The 19051-nt window shown below is 37.4% G+C and overlaps 1 protein-coding gene across 2 annotated transcripts in view; it reads left to right on the top strand.

The window, feature by feature from the left end:
• The window catches only part of ATAD2B (ATPase family AAA domain containing 2B), a 161657-nt gene that overhangs the window by 35411 nt on the left and 107195 nt on the right, over window positions 1-19051 (top strand). For both annotated transcript variants that reach the window (XM_028099431.2, XM_028099430.2), the window contains exons 8-12: window positions 1965-2040; window positions 8511-8609; window positions 11114-11225; window positions 13712-13827; window positions 15437-15611. In XM_028099431.2, coding sequence (XP_027955232.2) covers window positions 1965-2040; window positions 8511-8609; window positions 11114-11225; window positions 13712-13827; window positions 15437-15611 — 578 coding nt within the window. The remainder of the gene's footprint in view (window positions 1-1964; window positions 2041-8510; window positions 8610-11113; window positions 11226-13711; window positions 13828-15436; window positions 15612-19051) is intronic.

Raw genomic sequence — 19051 nt, 5'->3', positions numbered from 1 at the left:
TTTGCTGATTTTTAATCCATTGGTTTTTAGTGTATTTATAAGAATTATGCATTCATCAACACTGTCTAATTCCAGAACATTTTATTATTTCTACACTTTCATCCCCCTAGCCCTTGGCAACTACTGATGTACTTTCTGTCTATAGATTTGCTTTTATGTGACTTTTTGTGTCTAGCTTCTTTCACTTAGCATAATGTTTTTAAGGAAGGACTGAGATATTTATGAGATATTTATACTCAGACTTTTTTTTTTTAAATATTTTATTTGAGAGAGAGACAGAGAGCGTGAGAGAGAGAGAGAGTACAAGTGAGGTGAGGAGCAGAGGGAGAAGCAGACTCCCTGCTGAGCAGGGAGCCTGATGTGGAGCTCGACCCTGGGACTCCAGGATCATGACCTGAGCTGAAGGTGGACACTTAACTGACTGAGCCACCCAGGCACGCCTATACTCAGACTCTGATGCTCTAAAATGATGATTGAATTTCTGGAAGGGGTGGATCAGAGTTACCTCACTAGAGGCTTGCCTCTAGTTTATGCAGACTTGGTATGCAGACGTTATACCAGTTAGGAGTCACTGTCACAGATAGCCCTGTGATAATTGGGGAGATATGTAAAGATAGAAAAAAAGATTGTGAACCGTTTTTCTAGATTAAAAAAAAAATCTTCATTGGGGTATGATTGAAATACAGTCTACTGCAGTTGCACATATTTAATATTTACAGTTTGGAAGCTGGACATACCTGAGGTATATACCTATGAATATTATCACTATCAAGATAATGAACATGTTTATCAACCCGCAAAATATCTTGCTGCCTGTTTGTAATCTGCTCCTAACCTTCTGGAGCCATCCCCATCCCAATCCTCAGGTAGCCACTCATCTCATCTGCTTTCTCTAACCATAGATGAGTTCACATTTTCTTGAATTTTATGTACAATATATACTCTTTTTTGTCTGACTTCTTTCACTCAGGATAATTGTAAGACTCATCCATGTTTTTGAAAATAACACTAGTGTATTTCTTTTTATTACCAAGTAGCATTCCATTGTATGGATATATCATAATTTGTTTATCCATTCATTTGTGGATGGACATTTGGATTGTTGACATTTTTAGTATTTTGCTGTTACAGAGTTGTTAGGAACATTCATGTGCAAGTCTTTGGACATATTTTTTCATTTTTCTTGGGAGTGGAATGGTTGGGTTTTGTGATTTAGGAGTATGTTTAATGTGCTAAGAAATTGCCAGACTGTTTTCCAAAGTGATTTTACCACTTACATTCTCCCTAAGAATGTATGAGAGTCCAGTTGCACCATTCTCTTGCCACATGCTTGGTATGGTCCGGTTTTGAAATCAATTTTAATACATATTTATAGCAGTTTAAATTTCCATTTCCCAGATGATGTTGAGCATCTTTATGTGCTGCTTTGCCAGCGTTATCTCTGGAGGAGTGTCTGTTTCAAATCTCATGCCCATTTTTTCAATTGAGTTGTTTATTTTTTTAATACTGAGTTTTGAGAGTTCCTAATGCATTCTGGCTATCAGTCCTTTGTCAGATGGGTGATCTGCAGATATTTTCTCAGTCTGTAGATTGCTTCCTTTAATTTTTTAATAGTGTCTTTCAAAGAACAGACTTTGTAATTTTGATGAATTCCAATATATTAATTTTTTTAATGGATTATGCTTTTGGTGTGGTATCCAAAAAATCTTTGTTTAACTCCAAATCACGAAGATTTAATTTAACATCTTTTTTAGAAAGTTTGTTTGCATCTTATGCTATTACCTACAACAAAGTTTTTGTTTTTGCTGTGCTCCTTCTAGATAGCATTTGGAACTTGAACTTTGGAACTTGAACACGTATGACTAGCTTCTATTCAGAAAGTTAACAGAAGTAATTTCTATTCCTTTAATACATCAGTTTATCAATTTATTATTAGTTATTTCTGTGTTGTCTTTTTTTTTAAGTACCAGCTCATCAAAAAAAGAGGGAAAACACACTGTTTGATATTCACAGATCTCCAGCAAGAAGAAGCCATATCAGGTATGCCTTGTTGGTTTTCGAAAGGAGGAAATATTTATATATGTCATTTAGATATATCCTTTAAATAATACATAATGAAATGCCTTATAATTAGAATATAGGTATTGATGGTGTTGATAATGTCAATGAGGGACTAAATGGCATCTTTCTTTCTTTAATTAGGGACTAGTAGTTACTATCTTATATGTGACTATTCCCTTCCTGGTTCAGTTTGCTTAGAATAGTTACTGTTTTAACAATTATGTTCCCTAAAGCTACATAGCTGTCTGGGGGTCTCTTAGTAGAGTTGAATCTAAACAATTCACATTGCTTTCACTTGAAACGCTGGTTCAGTTAGTCTTTACTATTTTTTCCCTTCCCCCCCATTTTTAAAAAAGATTTTATTTATTTAAGACAGAGAGAGCGTGTGTGCATGAGTTGGGTGGGGCGCAGAGTGAGAGGGAGAAGCAGACTCCCTGCTGAGCAGGGAGCCTGACTCAGGGCTCCATCCCAGGACCCTGAAATCATGACCTGAACTGAAGGCAGACGCTTAACTGACTGAGCCACCAGGCACCCCTTATTGGCCATTTTTATATCTTCTTTGTAAAGATTTCTGTTTAAATCTTTTGCCCATCTTAAAATCAAGTTGTTTGCCTTCTTATTGAGTTTTAAGAGTTTTAAAAATATATTCTAAACATAAATCTTTTTGTCACATGTATGTATTACAAGTGTGTCCTCCATCGTTTGACTTGGCCATTAGTTCTCATAATGATGTGTTTTGAAGAACAAATGTTTAAAAATTTCTTTAAATGAATTTTTTTTTAAAGATTTTATTTATTTATTTGAGAGAGAGAGGAGAGAGAGAGAGCACGAGACGGAAGAGGGTCAGAGGGAGAAGCAGACTCCCTGCTGAGCAGGGAGCCCGATGTGGGACTGGATCCCAGGACTCCAGGATCATGACCTGAGCCGAAGGCAGTCACTTAACCAACTGAGCCACCCAGGCGCCCTCTTTAAATGAATTTTTAATTTTGGAACAATTTTAGCTTTGTAGAAAAGTTGCAAAAATAGTATAGAGTTCCCTTATACCTCTTACCCAATTTTTGTCATTGTTAACATGTTGTGGCATGTTTGTTAAAACTAAGAACTGATACTGGTACATAATTACTCATCAACCTCCAAGGTTTACTTGGATTTTAATAGTTTTTTCATTAATGTTCCTTTTCTGCTGAAGAATACAGTTAGGGTACCACCCACCATATTACATGTAGTTGTCGTCTCCACAGTCTCCTCTGGTCTGTCAGTTTTTTGTCTTCCTTGTTTTTCATGATCTTGATAATCTTGAAGAATCCTGTCTGTGTAGCTTTTTAAAAAATATTTTATTTATTTATTTGTCAGAGAGGGAGCACAAGTAGGGGGAGTGGCAGGCAGAGGGAGAAACAGGCTTCCTGCTGAGCAAGGAGCCTGTTGTGGGACTTGATCCCCGGACCCTGGGATCATGACCTGAGCTGAAGGCAGACGCTCCACCGACTGAGCCACCCAGGTGTCCCACCTGTCCCTGTATCTTGTGGAATGTCCTCCAATCTGTCTAATCGTGTTTTTCTCTAGATGAGACTGGGGTTAGGGATTTTTGGAAAGATTACCTAGGGGGAAAAGGGTCCTTCTTGTTTTATCACATCAAGGGGAAAATTATATCCATATGACATCACTGATAATGTTAACCTTTATCACTTGGTTAGAGTCGTGTTTGCCATGTTTCTCCACTGTAAAGGTACTGTTTTTCAATTTCCATAGTCTATTTTTTATATAAAGAAATCACTAAGTCTCGCACACCTTCAAGGAAAGGTAGTTGTTTGGGAATTAAGCTCCATCTCCTAGAGAGGGGAGTATCTACCTATATTACTTAAAATTCTTTTGTAAGACATTGGCATTTTCTCCTTAAAAATATTTATTCAGTAATTTATATCAGTATGGATGCATGCATATTTCTACCTTGGGTTATAATGAAATATTGTGTTATTTTTGTACCTGCTTTAGCCATTGGGAATTCAGGTTTTTCTCCTGTGTCCCTTTTACAAACAAAAATCCTTTTGTTTTTTGAGTACTTGTTTATTTTCTGTCATTACAACATGCGCCAGGCTCATCATATACATTCTGTTCCCCGGCTCTAGGATAAGCCCTCTCACTAAGGATCCCTGTTTTCTTTCATTGGAGAATAATATTTAGAAGCCAGTATCTAAACACTGTGTATTTTTGTAGCTACAAGGCCCTCTTCTGGATAGCTAGGTAATCTATGTATATACACTAACCTATGTATCTAGACACATTTATAATTGTTTCTTTATCCATCTTTGTCTGTATTAAGCTAAACATGAGTTCTTACTGAAGTCGGCCACTCTAATCCACTATCACAGAGTTTATTCTAACCTTTCTTGTTTATCTTGTAACTTTCAGACATTGAGAGACTTGACTCCCACTATCTACTATCCATCTCTTATTAGTTGTTTCAGATTTTTATGGAGATCAGAATATCCATTTTTCTTTTATAGTTTGTGTTTTTTGAACCTTCTTCCACCATGAAGTCACAAAGATTTTTATCCCGTGTATTTTATGGGAAGTTTTATAGTTTTAGCTTTTTGTGTATTATGGGAGGTAAATGTGGTTCTTTTTTTTGTACATGAATATACAGTATCTTCAACATCAGTTGTTGATGAAAAAGCTGACTCATTGAATTGGCTTGGTACTTCTGTGAAAAACCTAATTTCCTATATATAGTCCAGGTCTAGTTCTGGATTTTGTGCTACTGATCAAGCATTACCACCCTGTCTCGATTACTGTAGCTTTATAGTACATCTTGAAATCAGGTACTGTAAGTCCTCTAACTTTAATCTTTTTAAAGATTACTTTGGATATTTTATTTTTAAAGATTTTATTTATTTATTTGACAGAGCACACAAGCAGTGGGGAAGGGCAGGGTAGAGGGAGAAGCAGGCTCCCCACTGAGCAGGGAGTGGGACATGGACGCAGGGGCTCTATCCCAGGACTTTGGGATCATGACCTGAGCTGAAGGCAGACGCTTAACCGACAGCCACCAGACACCCCTACTTTGGATATTTTAGGTCCTTTGCATTTTCATTTAAATGTTATAATCAGCTACTTAGTTCATTTCTTTCTCTCTTTTTAAAAAAATTAATTTTAAAGGTTTTATCTATTTACTTGACAGAGAGAGAGAGAGAGAGAGAGCACAAGCAGGGGGAGCAGTAGACAGAGGGAGAGGGAGAAGCAGGCTCCCTGCTAGCAGGAAGCCCGATGCGGGGCTCGATCCCAGGATGCTGGGATCATGACCTGAGCTGAAAGCAGATGCTTAACGAGTGAGCCACCCAGGTGCCCCCAAAATTTATTTATTTTTTTAGAGAGAGAGCACGCACGTGTGTGCACGTGAGTGGGGGGAGGGGCAGAGGGAGAGAGAATCTTAAGCAGGTTCCACTGTATGAGCCCCATGCAGTACTCGATCTCACAACCCTGAGATCATGAGCTGAGCCAAAATCAAGAGTCCAATGCTTAACCTGCTGAGCTGCCCAGGTGCTCCTCTAGTAATCTCTGCATGCAGTGGTGGGGTTCGAACTCCCAACCAGAGATCAAGAGTCCAGCACTCCTCTGACTTAGCCAGCCAGGCACCCCTGTTAATTCCTACAGTAAAAGCATGCTGGGATTTTGTTTGGATTATATTGAAACTGTAGGTCAATATGGAGAGAATCAATATTGTAATAATATTTAGTCTGCCAATCCATGAACATGTTATATCTTTTCATTTATTTAAGTCTTTGGAAATTTCTCTCAGCAATGATTTGTAGTTTACAGTATAGAGGTTTTTCATGTCTTATAAATTTATTTTTAAGTATTTTATGTTTTATGCTTCAGTGGAATTGCTTTTAAAAACTACTTTTGGGATGCCTGTGTGGCTTAATTGGTTAAGTGTCTGCCTTCAGCTCAGGTTATCCCAGAGTCCTGGGATAGAGTCCTGCATTGGGCTCCCTGCTCAGCAGAGTGTCAGCTTCTCCCTTTGCCTGCCACTCCCCCTGTTTCTGCTGTCTCTCTCTCTCTGGCAAATAAATGAATAAAATCTGTAAAAAAAACATTAAAAAAAATTCCTTTCTAGGGGTGCCTGGCTGGCCCAGTGAGAAGAGCACGTGACTCTTGATTTTGGGGTTGTGAGTTCAAGCCTTACCTTGGGTGTAGAGATTACTTAAATGAATAAATAAAAACTTAAAAAAATACTCTGTAGAAAAACTACTTTCTAATTGTTTGCTACTAAGATTTAAAAATAGAATTGTTTTGTCTATTAACTTTGTATCCTGTGACCTTGGCAAATTTTATTAGTTCTAGTAGTTGTTTTGTAGATTACTGAGTATTTTCTTTTTTTTTTTTAAAGATTTATTTATTTATTTTGAGAGAGTGAGAATGAGAGAGAGAGAGAGAGAGAGAGCACATGAGAGGGGGGAGGGCCAGAGGGAGAAGCAGGTTCCTCGCTGAGCAGGGAGCCTGATGAGGGACTCGATCCCGGGACTCCAGGATCATGACCTGAGCTGAAGGCGGTCGCTTAACCAACTGAGCCACCCAGGTGCCTGATTACTGAGTATTTTCTATATAAACCATATCATCTGCAAGTAGAGACAGTTTCAGCCTCTGAATTTTATTTCATTTCTATTGTAATGCCTAGGATCCTCTGTACAGTGGTGAATAGAAATTGTAAGAGTGGGTATCTTTGTGTCATACTTGATTTTTGGGGAAACGTTCACTATTTCTCCAGTAAGTAAAGTATTAGCTGAAGGTTGTTTGTTTCGTTTTGTTTTTAAGGTTTTATTTACTTGAGATAGAGAGAGAGAGCACAAGAGGGGGAGATGGTGGGGGGAGGAGCAGAGGGAGAGGGAGAAGCAGGCTCCCCAGGTCCTGGGATTGAGCCCCGTGTCAGACTCTCTGCTCAGCCCAGGAGCCTGCTTCTCCCTTTCCCTCTGCCTCCTGCTCTCCCTGCTTATGCTTGCTCTCTCTCTCTCTTAAATAAATAAATAAAATCTTTAAAAATAAATAAAAATAAAAATCTTAAAAAAAATTAAAATAAAATAAAAAATAAGAAGAGTAGAATGGAGAGAAGTGGATGTTTATGTCCTAACCTTAAAAGTAAAGAGTGAACTATGTGGAATTTAAGAAACAAATGAGTGAAGAAAAAAAAGAGATAAATCAAAAAACAGACTCTTAACTATAGAGAACAAACTGATTGTTACCAGAGGGGAGGGGGTAGGGGGAATTGGTGAAATAGGTAAAGGGGATTAATAGTACACTTAGCTTGATGAGCACTGAGTAATATATAGAATTGTTTAAAAATTGTTTTTAGAGATTTTATTTATTTATTTGTGAGAGTGAGAGAGCACCAGCAGGGGGAGCGGCAGGCAGAGGGAGAAGCAGGCTTCCCGCGAAGCAGGGAGCCCCACACAGGACTCCATCTGAGGACCCTGTGATCATGACCTGAGCTGAAGGTAGACGCTTAATGACTGAGCCACCCAGGCACCCCTCTTATATTTTAAGTTTTTAAGATTATATTTGTGAGTAATCCCTACACCCAACGTGGGACTCAAACTCACAACCCTGAGATAAAGAATTGCACACTCTACTGACTGAGCTAGCTGGGTTCCTCTCTGTCTTTTTGTATTATTTGGACTGATAGCATTTATATTTTTTCTGTGACACTTACTAATTATTACTTGATTAATTTGTTAGGTTAATCCTAAAAGTCAAAAACCAATTAATAGCTTTTACATTTCTATGAGTAATGATTGTTTTTCACTGTAGAGCTAAGTTGGGCGTTAGGATCAAATTTCCTTTTTCTTTTTTTAAAAGATTTTATTTATTTGAGAGCGAGAGAGCAGGGGGAGGAGCAGAGGGGGAAGAAGAGGGAGGGGTAAGGATCCCAACCAGACTCCGCACCAAGTGCAGAGCCAGATGGGGGTCGGGGGCTCAGTCCCACGACCCCGAGATTGTGACCGCAGCCGAAACCAACCGAAAGTCGGCTGCTCAACTGACTGAATCACCCAGGCGCCCCATATTGGTTTTTTTATTTTTTAATTTTTTTGATTTTATTTAAGGGGGCACCTGGGTGGCTTAGTCATTAAGCGTCTGCCTTCGGCTCAGGTCATGATCCCAGGCTCCTGGGATCAAGCCCCGCATCAGGCTCCCTCCTCAATGGGAGGCCTGCTTCTCCCTTTCCCCCTGCTTGTGTTCCCTCTCTCGCTGTCTCTCTCTCTCTGTCAAATAAATAAAATCTTTATAAAAAATTTTTATTTAAGTAATCTCTGTACCCCACATGGTGCTCAAACTCATGACCCTGAGATCAAGACTTGCATTCTCTTCAGACTGAGCCAGCCAGGTGCCCCAACAATGTGTTTTTTAAAACCATTTGCTGCTATAATGATTTTAAGGATTTTACTCTCTTTAAATAGGAGAAAGAAGCATGCCATTCATAGTAGTGACACAACTTCTTCTGATGAAGAACGCTTTGAAAGGAGGAAATCAAAAAGTATGGCAAGAGCAAGAAATAGGTTAGTAAATTTTTTATTGTTATATCCATTGTAGAAAAAGGAAGAACAGTTATTTTTTGAATGGGATTCTTATCTGCACTAGCATTTTGCTAACACCGATATTCAATACATATTTTAGACTAGAGTAATGTACTGACTTGGTTTTTACTTAGTAATTCTTAGAATAGAAATCTAACCTTGGGAAACTTCTCATGAATTATTTACTGTGTAACTACTCAAGGAATGAAGGAACGTAAAGGAGGAAGAGCCAAGGGGAAGAGGCCAACAACCATGGTAGTATTTCCTTGGTACCTCTCCTCTAATTCAAATCCATTTAGTGAGGCTGATTATAGATGCTTACAGTGATTACAGACCTCAGAGTAAGATCTGGTTTCTCTCTCTTTTTTTTTAAGATTTTATTTATTTAATTATGTGAGGGAGAGCCGGAGTTGGGGGAGAGGGACAGAAAGAGAGGAAGAAGCAGACTCCTTGCTGAGCAGGGAGCCTAACATGGGGCTCGATCCCAGGACCCTGAGATCATGACCCGAGCTGAAGGCAGACGCTTAACTGACTGAGCCACCCAGGTGCCCCTGATTTGGTTTGTAATAGAATCGTCTCAGGAGCCCTTGGATTTTATTGGAAAATTTGTTTTGTTTTGGTTCAGTGAGTGCCATCTAGTGGTCTTTGCCTACCTAGGGTAAATGATTAATACGTGGCTCACTAAAATCTCAGGAGTTTTCACTGGGTGAGAGAACCAGTGTTTTGTCTAGTAAGTGATTAGAATGTCAAATTATAATTTATTCTTTTTTTTTAAAGATTTTATTTATTTATTTGACAGAGACACAGCAAGAGAGGGAACACAAGCAGGAGGGAACACAAGCAGGCTTCCCACCGAGCAGGGAGCCTGATGCGGGGCTCGGTCCCAGGACCCTGGGATCATGACCTGAGCCGAAGGCAGATGCTTAATGACTGAGCCACCCAGGCATCCCAAATTATAATTTATTCTTTAAAATTTGAGTTAATTTTCTAGCTTATGTTTATACTAGTAGAGATAAATTACATTTAGAAAATTTACATTTAGCAAAGTATTTCTATAATTTGGCATTATATATCTATTGTAGAAATACCAAATTTTCAGTTAGTGGGTCTTGGAAACAAGTTTGGATTGGTATAGATTTTATGCTGAAAAGAATTCCTCACGTGGATGATGGAAAGAAAATGTAAGAGAAAAAAATCTAAGTTTATTTTTTTAAATTTTTAAAGTTTTTAGGGGCTTTGGGTGGCTCAGTTGTTAAGCGTCTGCCTTTGGCTCAGGTCATGATCCCAGGTCCTGGGATGGAGCGCGCATCGGGCTCCCTGCTCATTGGGAGGCCTGCTTCTCCCTCTCCCACTCCCCGTGCTTGTGTCTCTCTGGCTGTTTCTCTCTCTGTCAAATAAATAAATAAAATCTTAAAAAAAAAGTTTTTGGGATACCTGGGTGGCTCAGTCGTTAAGCGTCTGTCTTCGGCTCAGGTCATGATCCCGGAGTCCTGGGATCGAGCCCTACTTTCAGGTTCCCTGCTCAGCTGGGAACCTGCTTCTCCCTCTTCCTCTGCCTGCTGCTCCCCCTGCTTGTGCTCTCTCTCTTTCTCTCTCTGTCAAATAAATAAATAAAATCTTAAAAAAAAAAGATTTTATTATTTGTCAGAAAGCGAAAGAGCACAAGCAGGGGGAGTGGGAGAGGGAGAAGCAGGCTGATGCGGGGCTTGATCCCAGGACCCTGGGATCATGACCTGAGCCGAAGACAGACGCTTAACCTACTGAGCCACTCAGGTGCCTCAAAATCTAAGTTTAAATAAAAGAATTTAATGCTTATTTAATCTGAACTATTCTGATACTTGCTTTGGAAGTATTTTTAAGGTTAAGTTAGGATTCAGAAATGTGTGTGAAAAGTACATTCATTATGGAAACTATACTTTTTTTGAGGCTGTTTATGTCTTTTTTTTTTTTTTTGGTGTTTATCCAAGATTGAAAGAGGAAGTAGATTATATTTTCTTAGGGTAATAAAATTAATACAATGTAAGATTTTAAGTGGCTAAAGATCTATTTTAAGGTAGTTATACAAAAGATAAAGGTTAGTTAGATCAAAAGTGATCTAGGATTGGTTTCCTTTGAATTAAAGGGAAAGAAATTTTTTAAATCATGTAGACATACCCACATAATACCTGAGGACAAATATAATAATAAAGTTTGAGTTCATTTAATGCTGTATATAATATGTTGTGTTCTAAGTTGGAATAGCTTGGTTTCTTCGGACAAATAAATAGATTAGTGATCTCGTTTGTTTTGTCTAGTGAATACATTTATTTTTGGCCTTGAAAGTTGAAAGGAACTTAGGTAAAGTACTTCAAAAATATGAAATCCTTGTTATTTTCTGGGTTTTGAGAAAAAGGAGAAAGATGAAAATGTATCAGGGACTTACACTTATTTTGACATTGAAAATGTAAACTTTTAATATTCTCTACCTGCATTTTTACGAATTTCAGATGTTTACCTATGAACTTCAGAGCAGAAGATTTAGCTAGTGGTATTCTCCGAGAACGTGTCAAAGTGGGTGCAAGCTTGGCTGATGTTGATCCAATGAACATTGATAAATCAGTAAGTTTCGTAAATGTTTTTCTAGAAGGAGCTTTTTTTTTAAATAAAGGTTATTTCTTGTTTCTAAAGCAACACACAATAAAAATAAAAACCCAGATATCACCATTATTAGTGTTTTGATGCATATGATTTGAAACCTAGCACTCTGGTACCATGTGATGCTTACTCAAGCCCCCCCCCATTTCAGTGTTACTGGCATATATAATAAAAAATGGGTAGGAAATGAGGCTCACAAATATGGCAAGGACTCATAAACCATGATACCTAGTGGGGTATTGTTGAAGCTGCTTAGATTTCATGATCAGTTTTACATTGTAGATGGAGTACTCTGTTTATGATGTAATTAATGAATTTGAGGGAAGCAAGGCTGGCATTAGGGAAACTGGTTTAGACATAGTTGTAACATAGTAATCTAGAGTAATGGTCACGGTAGGGTAATGATGGAAGGAAGGAATAGGTGAATTTGACAGAATTCAGGAGAGAATTCAGATTTGATGAATTGGGTGATTCCTGATTATTGCTTTTGGGGAATGAGAGAGAGAAACAAATTGAATGTATGACCTAAGTTTTTGACTTAAGCGACTGGGTGGGATGATCCACTCTCTGAGGCCGGGAATCTTACAAGAAGAATATATTTTGAGGGGTCAAGGTGATTTAGTTAGTTGTAGACGTGTTTAGGTGTCAGTGGCACATCACAAATGGAAGTACCTATAGGAAATTAGTTATTTAGGTTTGGCATTAAGGAGAAATATCTAGAAATTCAGATATGGGTTCCCAATATAAAGATAGTTGAGATCACTATGGGAAATGGGTTATAGTACCCAGGAAAAGTATGTAGTATGAAGAGTGAGACAAGATTTAGAGGATATAGTAGATTCTCACTGTTAGTATAATCTTTTTGGGGGAAATATTTTGGAATAAGGTTACTGCATAGCCAAGATTGTATTTGATTTTTTTTCTTTGTTCCCATAAGCCTTTCTGTACAACATAATTTAATTGATTCTCATATAAGAAACTTAGGAAATATAGTTGTGTAATATTTCAAAATGAAATGTTAGCTATCTCCAATCTGAAGTCATAGGGGAAAATATTTTAATTGAAGACCTTATTTAGAATATTGAATTCACAATCTCATATCTATGAGTACACATTCTCAGAGGACCTTACCTTTTTTTTTTAAATTTATGTATTTATTTATTTTAATTTATTTTATTTTATTTATTTTAGAGAGCGCGAGTGAGCATGACCTGGGGGGAGGGGGAGGGGAAGAGGGAGAGAGAATCTCAAGCCGACTCTGCGCTGAGTGTGGAACCTGACCGGGGTGAGTTGGGGCTCAGTCACATAACCCTGAGATTATGGCCTGCGCTGAAATTGAGAGTCGGCAGCTTAACCAACTGAGCCACCCAGGTGCCCTTCAGAGGACCTTACTTAATGATCTTTGGTTATTTGGTTTATCAGTACCTTACTCTCTTGAATCTAGTTAATTTTAGATGTCTCTTCCCTTCAGTAAGAAGGGACTTTTTACTTTAAAATTTGATATCATATATAAGAAAATATAGTTTCTCTTAGAATGTTTCTGTTACTTAAACTCTGCATTTATTTTTATAGATTACTTCAGTTTTTTAATATAGTAACATTTCATTGTGAAACATTTTCAAGGACCGTAATATAATAAAGATATAGGGGAAGAAATCTGCCCTAATCCAGCAGTCAGAGGCAATCACTGTTAACATTTTGGCAATATTTCTGTCAAGTGCTTTTTTCTATACAATTTTTACTTTACAAAGTCTTTTAGGTATGGGGTGCCTGGGTGGCTCATTCAGTTAAGTGTCCGACTCATGATTTCCGATCAGGTCACGATCTCATGAGTCATGAGATTGAGCCCCACGTCAGGCTCTGTGCTCAGCAAGAAGTTGGCTTGAGATTCTCTCCCTCTGCCCCTCCCCCCACTTACTTTCTCTCTTCTCTTTCTCAAATAAATAAATAAATCTTTACAAAAAATAAAGAAGAAATTTGGTTATGTAAAGTTCAGCTTTGGAGGGTCACAAACCATTATAGTAGCTAAGATGTTTTTCACCCTACGTCTAAATCAGTTTTTGCTCCCTTGGGGACAGTATTGCGCTTGCTAAGAATGTATGTGATAGATGGTATTTTGAAAGGCGTTTAAAATATTAGAGTGTAAATACAACTTATCATCTCCTATAGACACCCATTAAAGTGTTAGATTGGCCATTAATCTTGTCCTTAGTTACTAGGAGATTAAAGAATGGTAGCTTTATTTAGCTGAACTGCAATGTAAACTTGAATTTTATTGCTAAGTTTATTTTTCTACATTTCAAAAGTGAAGTGTTTTGAACTTTATGTTCAGCAGTTCCTGCTTTGCCTATATTTCTGAATCATAAGACTATCTCATAATTTTAAAAATTCTATAAGCAGTTAAAATTATTTTATATTAAACTTTTCCCCTTCTTTCACCCTTATCAAAGGTGCGGTTTGATAGCATAGGTGGATTGAGCCATCATATTCATGCACTAAAGGAAATGGTAGTATTCCCACTTCTTTATCCAGAAATTTTTGAAAAATTTAAGATCCAGCCTCCAAGGTAAGTAATGTTCTAGATGTTTATTATTGTTACTACTGTTAATTTATTGAATTTCAGTTAATAAATGATTATAAATATAAGTATTTTGTTTGTATTTATTTGATGTGTTCTAGCAATGAGAATTAGGAATGAATTTTTATTATTTAGTGTTGAAAGGCTTTGGTACTAAGTGTGTTCTTGAAGTTCACATTTCAGCATTTAAGAGTCAGGCACAAGGTATAAATCTTTATACAGGACTTGAATATACAAGTGGATTGTCCAATGGATTTTCCTTAGTTTGGCCTCCTAATAACATTGAGTTGGATTCTTTATGTTGTTTGTTTAGTCTTTGGAAACACAACTTCAATTAAGTGTTTCTTTGACTTCATTATGGGATAGGTTTGAAATGGTAAGCTTGATATTTATTTTTATGATCAGATTAATTGCATTTGATCATGAGATAGCTAGGCTGAGAAAAGGCTAGAAATTATGTTAAAGGAAATTGGGCAGAATAAAATATTCTGAAGATGTACATACAGACTGTTAGGTTTAAACTGCTAAATATTCTTTTTCATTTTCCATCTGTTTCAGGATGTAAATCTTATTAAAGAGTCATCCTCTATTCTATTAATCAGTAGACGAAAAATGTGGCTTATTCTACAGTGGCTTTTTAAAATCATAAAAGCAGTTTATTTGTTTTTTATAGATATAAGTTGGATTTTAAAAATAATTGTTACTTTTTTCAAAGTCATTAAAGTAGTATAGTTATGGGAGAAACTGAAACAAAATGGAGAGAGGTAAGCAGAAAGTGTCATAAGTAGAGGGTAGTCTTACTCCTTAGGGAGGAACAATTTTGTATATTTTTTATAGGCTTATTTTATACATATATGTGTATGTTAAGTTTATATTTTGTTTATAAGTACATATAAACATTTAATATAGATGAAATTGTTCAGTAATACCTTTATATAACTGTGTTTTACTCTATAATATATTCTAGACACCTTCCCATAGCAATAATGTGTGTATTATTCTTTTTGATACTTTACTAGTTCTTTGTTTTATAGATGTAACACTGTGTTTATCTGTGCCTTATTATTTTTTTAAGATTTTTTTTAAGACTTTATTAAGTAATCTCTACACCCAACATGGGGTTTGAACTCACAACCCTGAAATCAAGAGTTGCATGCTCCACCGACTGAGCCAGCTAGGTGCCCCTATCTGTGCCTTACTAATAGATAGCACTTAATTTTTTTCAGTTTTTCACGGTTAGAATTAATGCTTTTTTGAACATCCATTTAAAATCTATATTATATTCTTTTGAGTCTTTTTGTATGATACATTCTAAGATAAATTTCTGGGTCACAGGGAAAACACATTTAAAATTTTGATATATCTTGCCAAATTACTCTTTTCTCTGATTTGCCTACCAAAGTTTTGTTGTTGAGAGCATCCTTGAATGCTTTCAGCAAAGTGAAACTTTCGTCTCTATGCTACAAAAAGCTTTTCCAGTGTCTAATAATTATCATATACATTAGGAAAAAATTATATGGGTGATGCATCCTTGTATGTTGGTTATTAATGGTGGTGATAGCATTGCCTTACTTCTGTTGATTCTTTTTTCCTTTAGGGGCTGTTTGTTCTATGGCCCTCCTGGTACAGGTAAAACCTTGGTCGCCAGAGCACTAGCTAACGAGTGCAGTCAAGGAGACAAAAAGGTGGCTTTTTTTATGCGAAAAGGAGCAGACTGTCTGAGCAAGTGGGTTGGTGAATCTGAACGGCAACTTAGGCTTCTTTTTGATCAGGTAAGTGAAATCAGCTTATATGAGTATCTTCTTTAAAATAGAATATTTAATACATCTAGTCTGTAAATATAAACTGTTCACAAGAAGGCATATTTCCAATCAGTATGTTTAATTTAGGATTGGTAATCTGAATTTGTATGCTTTGGATATATTTAATAGCAGTTTAAATAGTACTAATTTAAGATGATTCACAAAACATTTATTAAAGTGGCTAGTAGGCATATAATACCATGTAAGGTGGTATTGAGAACCTGGAGTATAATATATATATATCATTAGGTTATAATCTAATTAAGGAAAAGCTAAATATTTGGGCAAGAAATCTCACAGAGCAGTCTGTTATTTTCATGAGCTGTAAATATGGTACTGGAAGAATTCAGTAATGAATGCTGTTTATTTTATTTTATTTTTTTTATTTTTTATTTTTTATTTTTTTAAAGATTTTTATTTATTCATTTGCGGGAGAGACAGAGAGAGAAGAAGCAGGGGGAAAGGCAGAGGGAGAGGGAGAAGCAGACTCCCTGCTTAACAAGGAGCCCGATGCGGGACTCGATCCCAGGACCCTGGGATCATGACCTGAGCCGAAGGCAGACGCTTAACCATCTGAGCCACCCAGGCACCCTGTTTATTTTATTTTAAAAGATTATTTATTTGAGAGAGAGTGTGTGTGCAGGGAGGGGGTGCAGAGGGCGAGAATCCCAAGCCGACCCTGCTGAGTGCAGAGCCTGATGTGGGGTTCGATCCCACAACCCTGAGATCATGACCTGAGCGAAAACCAAGAGTCAGACATTCAATTGACTGAGCCACCCAGGTGCCCCAGTAATGAGTGGTTTTAAAAGTCAGGGTTAGGTGACTGAATATCATGTAGGCAGTCTTCATTTTTTTTATTACTATAACTTTATAACTATTACTTTAAAGTAGTAATTTTATTACTACTATAATATTTAACAATATTATTTCATAAGACTTTTATTAGTCCTATTATAAATTCACTTTTGATTATTTGAGCTAGTGAAGGAAGTCATTCATATTTGGCAGTGCAGCTTTTATTTCATAATATCTAAGGAAATTACATGAAATTAAGAAGCTTTCAGCAAGCAGTCTTTGAGCAGTCATTACTTGAGTTCATGTTTATCAAAGTCCTTTGTAATTGGTAAAGCACTTCAAATATTATTTTTATTTATTTTTAAATTTATTATTTTTTATAAAGTTTTATTTATTTGAGAGAAAGAAAGCACAAGATGGGGGAGGTTCAGAGGGAGAAGCAGACTCCCCGCTGAGTGGGGAGCCTGATGTGGGACTTGATCGTGGGACTCTGGGGTCATGACCTGAGCCTAAGGCAGACGCTTGACTGACTGAGCCACACAGGTGCCCTCAAATATTATTTTTAGTTAGTATGAGGAACTGCATGTTCTGAATAATGGGAGTAGAAAGAGGAATAGGGTAAAATTTTTGCCTTCAAGGTGTTCAGTGTCTATTGGGAAGTGAAACATAGGCAGTCAGTTTGCTTCAAGAGAATTTACTAATAATTGAAAAATGCAAATATAGAACAGTATTGGTGGATGAAATAATTAGTTTGGGAATGTTGATGTATTGTCCAGTGACTTAATTTTAAATTTTTGACAGAGTTATATAATATGCTTTTAGCCCCGTCATGCTGGGAGTAGGAATGTGTCTTGGTTTCATTCAAAACTATAGCATAAATTAATTCTCTTCTTAAATCTAAATTCAGTTTATTTCTGTTTCATAGTTTTCTTTGTGAGTAAGTAGGTAAGAGTAGTTGGAATGCTTTCTTTTCTGAAAAATTGCTGATAGTCATTATTGTGTTATTTAAAAAAATTTTAAGATCTATTTATTATTTTAGAGAGACAGAGATTGAGAGCGGGCGTTGGGGGGAGAGGCAGAGGGAAAGAATCTTCAGCAGACTCCTTGCTGAGCACGGAGCCTGATAGAGGGCTTGATCCCACAACCCTGAGATCATGACCTGAGCCAAAATCAAGAGTCAGACGCTTAACTGACTGAGCCACCCAGATGCCCCAATTATTGTCTTTTTATTTATTTACTTCACTTTTTATTGAATTTTAAAAAATATTTATTTATTTGAGGGAGAGACAGAGACAGTGAGAGAGGGCACAAGCGGGGAGGAGAGGGAGAAGCAGGCTCCCCCCTGAGCAGGGAGCCTGACATGGGGCTTAATCCCAGGACCCCGGGATCATGACCTGAACCGAAGGCAGACACTTAACCCACTGAACCACCCAGGCACCCCCATTATTGTCTTTTTTTTTTAATTAAAAATTTTTTTTTCTAAAGATTTTATTTATTTGAGATAGATAATGAGAGCACGAGCCTGGAGACAGAGGGAGAGGGAGAGGCAGGCTTCCCACTGAGCAGGGAGCCTGACTCAGGGCTCGATCCCAGGACCCTGGGATCATGACCTGAGCCGAAGGCAGCCCTTCAACCAACTGAGCCACTTAGGTGCCCCACATTATTGTCTTTTTAAATAAAAGAGTCCACATTCTTAAATTAAGGACATGATCTATGCAGTAAATGAAATGTAGGTATAATATATTGGCTAAGACTTTGGTCTTTGGGGGTGCCTGGGTGGCTCAGTTGGTTAAGCCTCTGCCTTTGGCTTGGGTCATGATCCCAGGGTCCTGGGATGGAGCTCCGTGTTGGGATCTGGGATCCCTGCTGTTCGGGGAGCCTGCTTCTCGCTCTCCTTCTCCTCTACCTCCCTCCCCGCCTCAGTTTGTCTTCTCTTTCTCTCAAATAAATAAATAAAATCTTAAAAACAATAGAGTTTGGTCTTTGGTGTCAGAAAAATGTTTAACATGTGGCTTTACTATTAAGTATATAATGTGAAATAAATGAAAACCTCTGATTCTTAGTTGCCTCTTCTATAAAACAGGGGAAATAATATTCTCACTGGACTACTGTGAGATTTCACGGAAAGGAAGTATGTGGTGTTTATCACAGTGGAGGGCACATAATATACTACAGTTTGGTATTACAGTTCTGCAGGGCTGTAATTCTCAAAAACAGCTGTGTGTTTCATGTACGGAAGAGTGATGATCAAATCTTTATTCTTTCTTTTTTAAGTTTGTTTGTTTGTTTATTTATTTAAGTAATCTCTACACCCAGTGTGGAGCTTGAACTCATGACCCCAAGACCAAGAGTCACATGCTCTACTGATTGAGCCAGCCAGACTCCCCTATTCTTTTTCTCTTAATACATAATTCTAGTTCTATAAAGCTTTTTTCCCCAAAACCCAAGTTTTGTAGTTGAAATGCCCTTCATTTTAAATTATTAGGGGGTGCCTGGATGGCTTAGTTGGTTAAGCATCCCAACTGTTGATTTCGGCCCAGGTCATGATCTCAGAGTTGTGAGATTGAGCCCCACGTTGGGCTCTGCACTGGGTGTGGAGCCTGCTTAAAATTTTC

This window comes from Eumetopias jubatus, unplaced genomic scaffold (assembly GCF_037043125.1).
Source record: "Eumetopias jubatus isolate StellerSeaLion01/CBP00866 unplaced genomic scaffold, mEumJub1_p1.0 scaffold_9, whole genome shotgun sequence".
NCBI classification, from domain to species: domain Eukaryota; kingdom Metazoa; phylum Chordata; class Mammalia; order Carnivora; family Otariidae; genus Eumetopias; species Eumetopias jubatus.
This window is presented reverse-complemented; position numbering and strand designations above follow the sequence as displayed.